This window comes from Gaeumannomyces tritici, assembly GCF_000145635.1.
Source record: "Gaeumannomyces tritici R3-111a-1 unplaced genomic scaffold supercont2.5, whole genome shotgun sequence".
Taxonomy (NCBI): Eukaryota; Fungi; Ascomycota; class Sordariomycetes; order Magnaporthales; family Magnaporthaceae; genus Gaeumannomyces; species Gaeumannomyces tritici.
Window position 1 is genome coordinate 4,000,645 of NW_008804549.1, and position 12,686 is coordinate 4,013,330.

The window sequence follows — 12,686 nt, forward strand, 5'->3', positions numbered from 1 at the left end:
GGCCAGTATAAAGAGAGGTATTAAGAGTAAGCCAGTATCAGAGCCAGGCGGGGGTTCGTGGAACCAGCCATGATTAAGAAACCGCCGCCTAGCTGCTCGCACCTTCTCAGCAGCCGCCATACCTCACGCCCCGCTTGCCGAGCTCCTTGCGCCCGACGGCGTCCTCGGGAAGCACCCAGCCGCGCGCCCTCTTGGCCTCACGCTTCTCCGCCAGCTGTGGCTGCGGCATCCAGTCGTCGCGGGGGAGGGCTTTGCGCCGCGTCCCCTCGGCGGGCGCCCCGATCTCGCTGCGCCAGTGCGCGTGGCCGGGGGCGGCCTCGTCGCCGGCGAGCATGCAGAGACCCCAGAGCGCCAGGCAGGCCGTGAGCGAAGGCGAGGAGAGGCCGTTTCCGGCGTCCTCGTCGCCGCCCTGCGCCGCCAGCTGCGTGCTCCCCACCTCGAGGTAGCCAAAGTGCGGAGTGCCCTCGGCGCCGTTCCTGACAAACACGAGCTCGATCTCGGTGAGGATGAAGCCGTAGCGGCATCCGTGCTCACGCATCACGTGGTGCAGGTGTGCCAGCCCCCTGAGGTACTCGACGCGCTTGATGTTGCCCTCGACGCGCATGCCCGTGTTGAACCTGTCAAAGCTCTTGACGAGGCCCACCACGCGGCCCGTCGGCTTGCCGCCGAAGATGGCCGCCGCCGACGATGACTCGCCGCTGACGTTGGCCACAAAGGCGCACTCGGACGACGACGCGCCCGCCGCGCCGCTCTTGGTAGGCACTGACAGCTGCAGCGGCCTGTCACTCGACAAGGCCAGCGCAGCGTTGAGCTTGGGCAGGTAGAAGCTCGCGTAGGCCGCGTGCAGTGCCGCCTCGGTCTCCGGGTGGCGCTGTGTCACGGGCGCGCTGGGCAGGAGCGAGGCCGGCACCGGCATGGAGAGGAGAGCGGCGGCGCCGGGAAGGGCCAAGACGCTCGAGGCGTTGAAGCTCGTCCACGGCCGCACCTGCCGCACGTCCCACCAGAAGTGCTTCGTGTGCGGGTCCCTGAGAGGGAAGGAGATGGTGCGCACCAGGGCCGGAGCCGGGTTTGCGCTGGAGAGGTACGAAAGGAGTGTGCGGGTTGGGCCAGGCGTGGGGGCCGAAACCTCGGGAGTGAAGGCAGCCGACGCGAGCGGGGAGGACTCGCGAGGGGCATACGCCTGCTGTGGCTGGTGGTGGTAGAAGAAGGACGAGTCCGCCTGGGGCATGAGGGTCTGCGGCTGCATGACGGACATGGATCCAGGCGCCGTGGTGGTAGCCATGTTGAACGACGACATTTGCCGGTACACAGGGAAGCCGTCGACCAGGCCGCACGAAGACGCACGCCTTGGCGGCATGGCGATGGCGGATTCTTGTGATGGGGCGAAGGACACGGGGGAACACAGCAGCTGCGACGAGCTGGCGGCATCCTCGATCATGCCCGACACGTGCAGGGGCTGCACGGCCATGGGCTGAGGGCAAAAGACATTGGAGCTGTACCGAATGGTCTCCGGGTTGGTGTAGCTGCGCGCGTGGCTGGGCCTGAACCTGTTGGGGCGGCTCGGGGCGGGAGATATCCTCATGCGCTTGAGAGGGGAGGCTGTGACGGGGCGAGGGGCCGCGTGGCCGATCGCCTGGTCCTGGCTCCGGATCTTAGGCAGCAACAGGGGACCGTGGGTGCGGATAGGTGACCTCGCCGGCGTGGTCATCCGCGTGCTTGGGCAGTCAAGTGTCGAGTCGGGGGGCGACGACTCGAAAGAGTAGACGGAGCCTTGCGAGCTGGACCGAGCATGTCCAGGGTTGTACGGGATGTCAAGAAGCGACGGGTCAAAAGAGAAGCTCGGAGGTGTGGTAGGCTCGCAGGGCGGGAATGTGAAGTCAAAGGAAAGATCCGCTGCCAGACTATCATCGGACGAAAGAATATGGCATGTCAGTTTCGGGCTGCGCCAAGCAGAGGTTTGCGTGTTGGAGAGGAGATATCAGTACTCACGTGGACATGTTGGGCAATATTGGGCCTTGCGGGAAGAGCAAGGGTATGGGGGTATATGCGCTGGTTTATGTCGTGGGGTATTACGATGCCGCAGTATCGATGTCGAGCTCGGGAAGTCCTGCTTCACAGACGAAACTCTTGGTGGTCGGCGGCCGGGGGCTGGTTTGGCTGAGACTTCTCCAGAGAAGTCGGGATGGGGAAGGGAGCGGTGGTGGAGGAATGATTGGCTGAGGGTCGAGAGACGGGCAAGCCCGGGAGGAGGGGTGAGGAAGGAGAGGGGGAGAGAGAAAAAGAGAAGGAAGGAGATGAGACAAGAAACGGCTGTGGGTTTGGAAGGACTGGCTGTGAGGACAGGAGAAGACGGTATTCCCAAGTCGTGGGGCAGCGGGCGTACTTATGATAATGGGCCACGGCCGCCTCGGCTGGTCAGAGACTGCATCACCAATACCAGAGGGCTGACCAGTTGGATCAAAATAAACCTGAAACGCGGAGGCACGATCAAGCCATCCGGGAGACGCATCAGTAGACGGCCACGATGTGGCCAGCCCCGTTCGACGCACCTGGGAGGGTATCGTGCGAGGCGAGGTCTGGCCTGGCCTGGCGGATAATCATGGCTAGAGGCCGGGCCACTGCCGGCGTAGTATTCGTGCCAGCAACCACAGTGACACCCGCCCAACTGGGGGTAGCTCTGCTGGGGAGGGGGGGTCGACAGGGGGGAGGCGTTGACCACTGGGAGGCTGCAGATGCCCTCTGGGCCGGACGGTGCCAGCCGGGGTGCTGGGCTCTAGCAAACGACCAAGACGGTGCGGTTGTGCGGTTGAGACTGTGGGAACCGCGCCATGCACCCGCCTGGAGCACAGTGCTAGGTATAAGCGGGAGTCGGCGGCCAAGGCCCCCAGTGCATCTTGGGAGAAGAGTCACCTCCAATTCGATGCCCGCTGCCATGGCATGCGGGCAGCCAACCAGGAGCCCGCCTTTCTGACTCACCCATATTTAGACGCATTCGCCAGTGCTACCCTGGCCAGGATCTGTGCGTGTAGAGGTGGGGGGAGAGGGCTTCGCGAGAAAAGTCGGTATCGCTCGTGCTCTCCACGCCCGACACGCGGTTGCGGTTTGTCGCCTCGCCTTGGGCGCGCCACGGGTGCGGTCGTTTCCTAGGGATACCTATCCGTCCAGCCCGATGTTGGCGTGGCAGGCGTGGCATGCACCCCCGCGACGCAGCCGTGTTGTCGAGCTCGGGCTCCTCTGCTGCCCTCCATCGCACTTGGGAGCTTGGGCAGCGGTGCACCACCACCACCACCACCCCTTCTGGGGCAGCGAACCGGCGTAAACCCACAGGGACAGGTCAGACCCTGTGTGGACAGCGTCTCCTGCGTCTGCGTATGACATGGCAATGGCGTCCCTGGCAGGGCTTGCCTCAACCTTTGCTCTCGACCTAGCTATTTTTGGCGGCGGGACCCCGAGATTCGACGGGTCTTTTGCTATGTCGTGTTGCCCAAAGTTTTCCCAGAGCATCCAAGGCTTCGGCCGTCCAGGGCGAGGCGACTATCGATATTGCAATATCCGTCAGCGGTAGGCAAAATTGCGCTGGGGAACCGCAAAAGAACGAGCGCGTTTAGAAGGACCAAACACTGCGCAAGACAAAAGAGGGGTGCCCCTGGCGGCCCGCGGCGGTGGACACGCCCCCGGCTTGCGCGCTCGTCACTGGCGGGCGATCCGCACAGGGTGCACGGCGGGGTGTGGGCCCAGCGGCCAGGGCAAAAGCGTCTGGAACACGACTGGGCGATTACCGCCAGAGCGGCTAGCCGCTTGTTCGTCTTAACCGCGGGCGGCTACGACCTTGGATAATCTCACGCGGCGGTAGTGCCTGCTGCGCCCACCCGGCCCAGGGTCCCGCACGCAAGGGTATTACCGCATCCGAGCCGGGCGCTTACAACAAAAAGGCAAAACCCCCAGCGTCTTGGGCCTGTTGTCTGACCTGAGGCGCGCGAAGGGGAAATTGCCGTCTATACCGAGAGGGAATCTGCACCGCCCCATTTGGCCGCCGGGTCTTTGCAATGCGGCGGCACGCGACTCTGTCATAGTCGCCGTCGTCATCGTCGTTTCCAGGCCGGCTGGGGGGGCGAGCAAGGCAGACAGGCCTTGGATGTGGACACCGAATATGCCTTTTTTTTTTTTTTTTTTTGCAAGCGCATACGACATCCGGTGTGCGACTCGCCCTCTTGGTAGGCGCCTCGCGAGATTGCTAGAGGCCCCAAGGCCAGAGACGGCCACCTGGCCCTCATCTGCCGTGCAGCAGTGCAGCAGGGCCTCGGGAGCCGTATATCCCGTCCAGGTGGCCTGGCCATCAGCAGCCGGGAGTGTCTCGACATGACCTTTCGGCAGTCACCTGCGCGGGAAGCCGTACACCGAAATTAACACTGATGTTTAGACGCCAGCTACGGTGTGTCACTGCTCCAGGCGGATTCGCGTTTGAAATTCCCTTTGGCTCAAATATTGATGTAAATGATATTCATTGGTCAACTCTATATTTCAGTCTATTTGCTTCATTTCTTTCACATTGGTGCGTATCCTGACCGCAGCCTTGGGCTGGTGCTGAATTGTAGCCGCACTTCTCTCGCCTAACTGAAACTAGGACTGTGGCTGGGGTTATCAAGAGGAGAGCGGCGAGTTGCGGAAGACGATTACGGTAATAACAATAAGAAGAGCAATGGACGGAAAAAACAAAGTCTCGTCTCCAGACGCGACCCCACCCACGTCCAGCCGAGCTCGTGCTCCTCTGGCGCGACCGCGACAGCCAATGGGGCAGCTCTAGGCTCCCTGCTGCATGAACCCAGACTGCATGTGCATGCATCCACCACTAGTGCGTGGAAAAGAACAGCACCTTGGCCTGCGCGCATCCAATCCAGACCCATGTTTCCCCAGCCCTCTTTTTGTTTCGAAACATTTTCAACCCCCTTGTCGCTGCCCGTTGGGTGACTCACCATAGTTGAGTGCCTCCATCCCCCAAGGATTCGTGCAGATGCGGCATATCAGAAAGGAAGCCACACCGGGTGGGGGAAGGAGGAGGACCCACGAAACCTCCGCATGGCCGGCCCTTTTTTGGTCCTTTGACTCTTGTCCTGGTGGTCTCCGGTCTGCCGATCCCTGGGTCCGGTCTGCGCCTAGGAAGAGAGAGCTGCAGCTCCGGTCCGTTGTGCTAGCTTCACCCATCGTGCGACCTGCAAAGTCGGAAGGTTGGGAGCTTGTCTGCCTCTACGGTCACCAACATCCATGGGCTCCCCTCTGACTCACACCAAGCGATCCCATGCCCGCATTTGCTGCTTGTCCAACTTGGTCTACCCTGAAACACGCCCGCCCATGTGCATCTCCAGCCCTCCTGCAAGCCTCGCGAGCACCTACCTACCGAGGGAGTCATCTGCCAGCCCAGGACGCCGGCAGGTCTTGTATTCGACCTTGTGTGACAGTCTCCGAGCCCCCAATCCAGCTTGTATTCAGCCCGGCTCTAGCTCGTTACAGCCACGAATTAGTACATGATATCGGTATATCGGCGTGGGCTTCCGACGTGATCCTCCCTGATCTACCTCTCCGGTCCGGCTTCGCTGGTTCGCCGCCGAAGACTGGGCCCGACACATCGTCGGACCCATTAGCCGCGTGCTGCTTGATGTAACGCGTCCCTTTGAGGCGCGTCCGTTAGTCACTGTGTCGCCTGGCCATGAGGACCGCCCCTGGTCGGTCACGGCTCCCCGACACCATTTCCCATTACCCGGCCCTCACCGCTTGTTGGTGAATCCTGGGCGCTCGACCCCGAGAGGTCTGGAGGACCCAAGGGCCAGCCGCTCGATTCCGATGACCGCCCCGACTCCTGTACCATCCTCAGCGCCCTACGGATGCCCTCGAGCCTCATCCGCTCCATCACGACCATGCCCCTGGCCAGGTCTCTGATAGCTTTCCGGCCCACCTTCTCGTGCATGTCTTGCCAGCCCGCTAACTCTCCAGCCACTACCTGCTGACTGTACTTGAGTTCCTTGGACAAGTTTCTCCCTTCCATCTGACTCTGCCGCAGCTTCTCCTCACGTTCTTCGTTCATCCGCTGGCGCGTGTCGTCCAGCAGGCCCAGAGGCCACCTGGTTGACCGGTTGAGGGAATTATAGTTACGTTCGGCCTGTCGTCGCGTGCTTTCGATTTGGCTGATCAGCTTGTGCGGTCGCGCCAGCGCCGCCAATATGGCTTCTATTGTTGACTGTACCGCCAGAAAAGCGGCATGAAAGCTCATATGGGGGCTGATCGTCGGTGGCGCCATGGCGCTGGCGTAAATCTCAAATGCCGCAAGGTGAGACCCAGGCAAGAAACTCAACGTGGCAAGCGCACGTTGGAATATGCGACATGATGTGAAAAAGTCTATAACCACAGGCGATTACGGTCAGCCAAAATACAAGAGGAACGAATTGACATCCTTCCTCTCCCGCCGGCCCTAAACAGTCTCTCCCCGTGATGGGCTTCGCAGGAGGAGCAGGAGGCGTGGGTAGGGTGAGAGGTCGGGCTTTGAGCTTACCGGTGGCAGCAATGCCCACAGTATTCATCCGCCTGCCGACGCTTTTGGTCGAGTAGTCCACGCTGCGGACCATTTCGAGCGCGTGGTCGACGAACCGCTCCACCTCGCGGACATCGTCCAGCGGTTCCAGCTCCTCCCGGACCTTTTCCGCCCTTGTCTCGGCCTTGAGAATGCTGCGCTGGTCCATCATGTCGGCCTGCAGATCTGGCACGAGAAAGAACTCCCACAACATCTCGTGAGTCGCAAAGGTTGAATGCGTCAACATTATGCGCAAGAACCAGTCCATGCGCATTTGCAGGTCCTTGAGCGCTGCCCGGCTAGGTTTGGACGGCAGCTGGAACGGAGACCTGAGCCCGGTGATTGACGGTATCCAGGACGCCGGGTTCTCCATGGCCAGAAGGCTGGCCAGATGTTCAAAGTCGGCAAGAGACCTGCGGCAAGTGGTCACGGCGTAGCTGTGCTTGTCGACAGGTGCACCGGACTTGAGCACAAACCTGATGGTAGCATCCTCGACAAAGTAGGCTCGTACCACAGCTGTGGTCCGCATGTCGGGCCCAGCCGGCATCGAAAAGAGCGTGAGGTCATCGATCTTGTTCCGCACGTCGTCGTCCTTGGCCAGCTCGACCGCCGTCAGTCCGCGCAGCTCCTTGGCCGCGAAGTCGATGCGAGGGTCGCTGTAGAAGGCCCGTACCATCTCGAAGCGACCGTATTTGCTGGCAACCATGAGCGGGGTGAATTGTTTCTCGTTCGTTGCATTCACGTCGACGTCGCAGCTCTGCAGGATCCGGAGTGCCAGTTGAGCGTTGTTGACGATGTGGAGCAGCGTGTTGCCCTTGGCGTCGACGTGCTGATCCAAGTGAAGCGGCCGTCCATCAGCCTGGGAGTAGGTAGCCGCGTCAATGGCACCGCCAACCATCTGGAGGTACATGGCGTGGTCGTAAGACCGACAAAGCGCAAAGAGGGGCGTCTGCCCGTTTTTGTCTCTCTGTCGCCACGGCACCAATGCCCCAAAGTCATCGATGAGGAAGGGCGCATGGAAGAGGTAGTGCCCAACGCTGCGACCCCATATGTCTTGCACTGCGAAATACTCTGTGAGGCCCCGCTGGTCGATGCCGGCGCTTTCAAGGAAGCCGATGATGACCCTGACGAGCTCCGCGTGGCCCAACTGCACGGCGGCGCTAAGGAGCGTGGTTCCCTCATTGTTCCTGTCGTCAAGCACGAACTGGGCTGTGTACAGGCCGGGCAGTGAGAAGAGATACTCGAGCGTATCATGTCTCTGGTTCTGCACCGCGATCATGAGCACTGACTCGCCTCTGGGGTTGTGTGTTTGCGACAGCGTTTCCATAGACGTGTCGGCCTCGAAGACGCTGCCTAGGGTCCCGACGCTAGTAGCCCGGGAGTGGAAGGAGAACTCAGATCCGCTAGACATGCTCCGCATGTCCATGGCAACCTTCTTGACCCGTTTCACCGGTAGCAAGCTAGAGTTTCCGGTGCCATCAACCCCATTCGCGCGGAACGGGAAGACGTGGGCAAGGCTGGAGCCCAGTGAGAACTTTTCAGACATGGAGAGGATGTCGCACGACTGTCGAGAGTGTACCCCGTTGGACATAGAGAAGTCGCTGCTGGAGGCGCGTCGGCTGGAAGGTGGAGATTCCACAACCTCCTCGCTGTATGATGCATAGGCGCCCGGCTCCATCAACCTGCCTAACTCTCGAACATCCCCTTTCGCTGCAGCGTCCCATAATGATTGGTTGCGACGGCTCGAGCGGCGGAGGGCCCCGGAGTCTCGATCCAGGTAAACCAAGACGGCCTCTAGAGTGCTCAGAGCATAACCCATCTCGCCGTTCTCAACGTCGTCTATAAAAATGAAGTGTCGGATGTATGAGAGCCGCGCCTGGAGCTGGTGCACCCTGGATCGAATAATGACAAAGAGCAGCAGGGATACGAGCGTGTCGGCGTTTATCGTGAGTATCGGCTTTTCTGGGGGCGCTGAGCCAGCGCTATGACTGACGGCCTGTGGCGGTGAGTCTGTCACGTACGTCACCGTTTTAAGGGTCGACAGGAGCACCTCCATCATGTCTTGAGGACATGGGGCATCGACGATTTTTCTAAACTCCTCCACGGCCTGTCCAAGCCTGGCCGTGAGCTCGCGCCTCCCCCGCGAGCCACCTTCGATGGGCAGTCCGAGCTGAGACATGTCGATACAGCCCATCTGGCGAATCTTGGCATCCAGCTCCAGATCCTCCCGCTGCTTGAGCGCCACAAGTCTGACAAAGAGGACGTGGTGGACATGCTCCGCCACATATCGCTCTATCAGCCTCTCAGCCACTGGCCCGGTGAGATCCGTCGTTGCCCCGAGGAGAGAGAGCTGCTGTTTATCCACAGATTGGAATAGATCGATGGCGGCGGTGACGGCTGTTTCGAGGGAGGTTCTCATGACATCCTCGTCGTCGTCAGAAAATATGTCTTCGGGGTTGGGTATAGCACTGGATTCGTCAATGACAGGGCTTTTGCTCGCAGAGGTACTGTTTGACCTCGCTCGTTTAATCGCTGTTGTGATGGGACCGTCAGGCTCCGGATCGGGTATGTACGGCGACGACGGGGGCGGAGGGAGAGGGCGCTCGAAGGCCGTAGTGAATTCACGAAGGAGCTTCTCCAAGCCGGGCTGCATCTGCCGCGCTATTATAGGGAAGTGGCTGAGGAGGTCGTGGAAGCTCTTGATGTCTTTTTTGCGCGGAGCAGCCGGGCCGTTGCGAGCGTTGGACGAGGATGGAGAAGCGGCCGGCTCTGGCAGTACGGCTATCTGAGGACGGCCAGGGACAATGGCGGGAACGATCTTGACTTCCTCCCAGAAGCCGACGAGAGGTTGCGAGATGTAGTAGACCAGCCATGGCCGGGGTTCGAGCGTGTCCGAATACCATATCGCATCGCCGAGGAGGGTCGCATGGGCGAGGTTCTTGAAGCCTGATGGCCAGCACGGTGGTCTCTGGTTAGGAATGGGTGGCTGGCCTCTCCAGGTGAGGAGCTAGGTGGGATATGACCTACCTTTGTTGCTGTACACCAGGTTGTCCTTGACCACGATGCTGCGATTATTCACCGTGTTGTACTGTTTCGCCTTGCCCCTCATCTCACAGAGGTTCTGCGCCTGCGCACCCTCCTTGCCTATGGCGAGAGGAGGGATGCGAAGCACATGGCTCGCTAGAAACTCTTCGGATGCGACAGACTCGGCCAAAGAGCCGCCGCTCTCGGCATCGCGGGACGTGAGGAGCACATCAGTCGCGGGGACAAGCAGGACGTGGTGGGTGGCAGGACTGCATTGGGCCGGCAGCGAGCTTTTGAAGAAGGCGCCGAGGAAGGGGTTTAATGGTTGCATTCACTCGGCGTGAGGCTCTCGTGTGTATGGGGCGAGGCAGGACTCCAGCATCGAGCCGAAGCTTCCGGTCGTGTCGATCACCAAGGCTCGGGGGCGGCGGCAAGTCAGGGGTGCCGCAAACACCAGCTACCGCAGCGGACGAGCGAGGCTGTGCATCAGATCCGCCCGGGCAGGAAGGTTGAGGACGGAGACTCAGGACTGAGTGCCTATACGTTGGTGTCGGAATCAGTTGTCGTCGCTGACTAGAGGTAAATATGGCCAGGAGGTGATGAGGAAGAGCCAGATCAATGTGCAGTGTAGTGCGGGTGATGATGACGGTGACAGTTAAGGATGGGGCTGAACGACTAGAATGGAATGAAAGCCGCCCCTGATGGAATGCAGCTCGATGTGAGGGGAGTGTGAATTGCGGGTTCCCCAAAACAAGCACGGGGTACCTGCTCCAGGTGAAGATGATAGCTGGAGGTTGCACGGTCCCATGCAAGCTTATCTATGGTACATAAATACCTGCCCGGTACCTAGTACTTACCAGGTATCTCGCTTTGGTCAAGAGGGACAGTATTCAGACCAATGCGCGGCGGCCATAGCACAGTATAGAGCGACTCAAAGTGCAAACTACTGGCAGTCGATGTCAAGTTTAGTCGTTTGGTTGGAAGCCCATAGCTGGTATCACACCATCACGAATGGTTTCCCAAAAACCTGCCTGTTGACGGGAAGCTACCCACCCAAAGTAGCTGGCAGCCTGGGCCCCTGGTGCCAGGCAGTTGGCCGATCAGGGCCCACAAGAGCGGGTCTGGGTGGTGTTTTGGGCATGCATGTGCTTTGGCAACCGAGCTCTTGCGCCAGCGAGGAAAGTGTGACAAGGAACCTCCCGGTGAGCCGACAAACAAATGAGCGACAGCATGTACTTTAAGATGCAGCTCTCGTGATAGGTACATATACATTTGCTGCTTGTTTCCAGAAAGCTTTATAAAAGCGTGCGCGCATACTCTAGATTCTGGCTGGGTCTTGAACATGAAGGGTTGCTTGGGCACATATCATGCGAAAAGGGTACCACCCACTACCAGATACCGGAGCAATTGGGTGAAGTGTGTTGCGCAACGTTAATTTCGGACGTATCTGTTCCAGGGTACCCAGGCTGATATGTCATTCTGGGGCTGCGTGTAACGATGGAACTGCAAACAGGAGACGACAGAAGTAACCAAGCTGGCAATATAAGTGAATAACCAAGAGAGAGGTAAAAACGACAAACCCACTCACCTCTCTGAAGATGAGCGGCAAACATACCGGGTATGTGGAAGAAGACACGACTTGATATAGGACGCTAAAATCGCTAAACGCAAGATAGAAAGGAAAAGAGTAAATCCCTATACCACTTGGACGCAAAGGTAGCAAGAAATAACGGACCAGCTAAAAGGAATCGCCGTCAGCCATAATGGCACACTCTCCGGTAGCTATCCCACCCTACCGATTATTGTTTGATCTGGTTCGCTCGCCTCCACTGCTTGACCCAACTGGGTCTAGACGTTCCTCACTTATCCCGACAAGCCTGGGATAATCTGAAGAGCTCCGCAGCATTCTTGACTGTTCTGTGGAAGAGTCCCCGTCGTACTCGCTATCATCGTCGGCTAGAAGCTCCCCATCTGCAAGGTCATAATCGGGAGGCTCAATCCACTGTCTTGGAACGATACATGGGAAGGCCAGACCGATGCTCGCCGCGCGATTGAGCCAGCCAGGGCCCGGACGGTCTGTCAATCGCTGGCACATGTATGAGGTGAAGTCTGTGAGAACATAAGTCAGTCTTGGCAGAAATCGACAATATCACTGTGTGAAACAGAAGAAGGAAGGGGGCCGTGTTGGCGGTGTAACACGTTACACACCGTCCCGCCTCATATGATCATAGCACGCAGCGAAAAGAGAGAGAAAGGGTGTTGTGGGGATGTTGCGTACGGTTGCAATTCCTGGTTAATAGGTTGTACGCCGTCCCGCGGAACTGTTCCGATACATCACGTATGATGGCATCTATGTCGTTCGGCGGGATGTAGGTGAAACCGTGCAGTATCTCGCACTTGAACACTCCACCCGGAGGCTCGGTTTGGGGTTTGGTCCAGTACACCCCAGTGACACCACGCCTGTCGTGGCCGCCATAGGCGTACTCTTTCCCGTTGATCACGACACCTGAGTGTAGCAATGAGGTGCCGCACGTCCAAAGGACTGATGAGAGTCTTCCGGGCTGTGAGTGGGACTTGTCAGTGGTATGCACCCAAGCCAAGTCCTTACCCAGAGAAGGAGACCATACGGGTAGCAGGTCATAGACGTTGATTATAATTTCCGTCTTTGAACCTATCGAGGTGCTCGACCGGTGGGTTGGTCGAGTCGGCCTGTTCGGCTTCTTGGGAGGCATGTTCTTTGCGAACCGGCGAGTGAAGTCGCCTTCGCTTGAGCAGTGCGCGTTACCCTTGTCTAGGAAGCCCGATAAAGAGGTGGCTGTGAGAGAGACAGCCCGCTAATTTGGGGAGTGGATGCAACGCGCAAGTCAAGTCACGGTGTCGGGAGATTTGAGCGTCAGGTGTTCCCATGTACGATTAGGGGTGACAGCAAACTCCGGACCAAAGGTACGATGTTCTGTTTCCGCCCGCTGTCGCAGTGTGCTTTGACGGCTTGCAGTTGGCTGTCGAAAAGCGTGCTGTCGATTTGTGAGATGGCGGGATGACTGGCAACGAGGCTCTTGGATGCCTGTGCTCAGCGTCACCGTCATCATGTGCATGACAC

General features: G+C 59.2%; 3 protein-coding genes across 3 annotated transcripts; all 3 read right to left on the reverse strand.

The window, feature by feature from the left end:
* Nucleotides 1-106: 106 nt before the first annotated feature.
* Nucleotides 107-1,997, reverse strand: GGTG_10305 (hypothetical protein; the record flags this gene model as incomplete). The annotated part of the gene is made up of 2 exons (XM_009228177.1): nucleotides 107-1,901; nucleotides 1,990-1,997. 2 exons carry the CDS (start codon nucleotides 1,995-1,997, stop codon nucleotides 107-109), a joined length of 1,803 nt encoding a protein of 600 aa, XP_009226441.1.
* A 2,477-nt stretch (nucleotides 1,998-4,474) lies between these two features.
* On the reverse strand, nucleotides 4,475-10,391 carry GGTG_10306 (hypothetical protein). Its single transcript, XM_009228178.1, has 3 exons — nucleotides 9,590-10,391; nucleotides 6,545-9,508; nucleotides 4,475-6,390 (listed from the first exon to the last, which is right to left on the reverse strand). The coding sequence occupies exons 1-3, from the start codon at nucleotides 9,915-9,917 to the stop codon at nucleotides 5,726-5,728; spliced, it is 3,957 nt and encodes a 1,318-aa protein (XP_009226442.1). The 5' UTR covers nucleotides 9,918-10,391; the 3' UTR covers nucleotides 4,475-5,725.
* A 430-nt stretch (nucleotides 10,392-10,821) lies between these two features.
* On the reverse strand, nucleotides 10,822-12,674 carry GGTG_10307 (hypothetical protein). The gene is made up of 3 exons (XM_009228179.1): nucleotides 12,214-12,674; nucleotides 11,865-12,147; nucleotides 10,822-11,695 (listed from the first exon to the last, which is right to left on the reverse strand). Exons 1-3 carry the CDS (start codon nucleotides 12,316-12,318, stop codon nucleotides 11,379-11,381), a joined length of 705 nt encoding a protein of 234 aa, XP_009226443.1. The 5' UTR covers nucleotides 12,319-12,674; the 3' UTR covers nucleotides 10,822-11,378.
* Nucleotides 12,675-12,686: the final 12 nt, after the last annotated feature.

What these genes read in the sequence shown, in the direction of transcription:
- GGTG_10306 (XM_009228178.1), bottom strand. Translation starts at nt 9,917, where the DNA reads ATGCAACCATTAAACCCCTTCCTCGGCGCCTTCTTCAAAAGCTCGCTG. An exon ending in CCTGGTGTACAGCAACAAAG is followed by an intron (nt 9,509 to 9,589) that starts GTAGGTCATATC and finishes GCTGGCCATCAG; the next exon opens with GCTTCAAGAACCTCGCCCAT. An exon ending in TGTGGGCATTGCTGCCACCG is followed by an intron (nt 6,391 to 6,544) that starts GTAAGCTCAAAG and finishes CTGTGGTTATAG; the next exon opens with ACTTTTTCACATCATGTCGC.
- GGTG_10307 (XM_009228179.1), bottom strand. Translation starts at nt 12,318, where the DNA reads ATGCCTCCCAAGAAGCCGAACAGGCCGACTCGACCAACCCACCGGTCG. An exon ending in ACGTCTATGACCTGCTACCC is followed by an intron (nt 12,148 to 12,213) that starts GTATGGTCTCCT and finishes TCCCACTCACAG; the next exon opens with CCCGGAAGACTCTCATCAGT. An exon ending in ATTAACCAGGAATTGCAACC is followed by an intron (nt 11,696 to 11,864) that starts GTACGCAACATC and finishes ATGTTCTCACAG; the next exon opens with ACTTCACCTCATACATGTGC.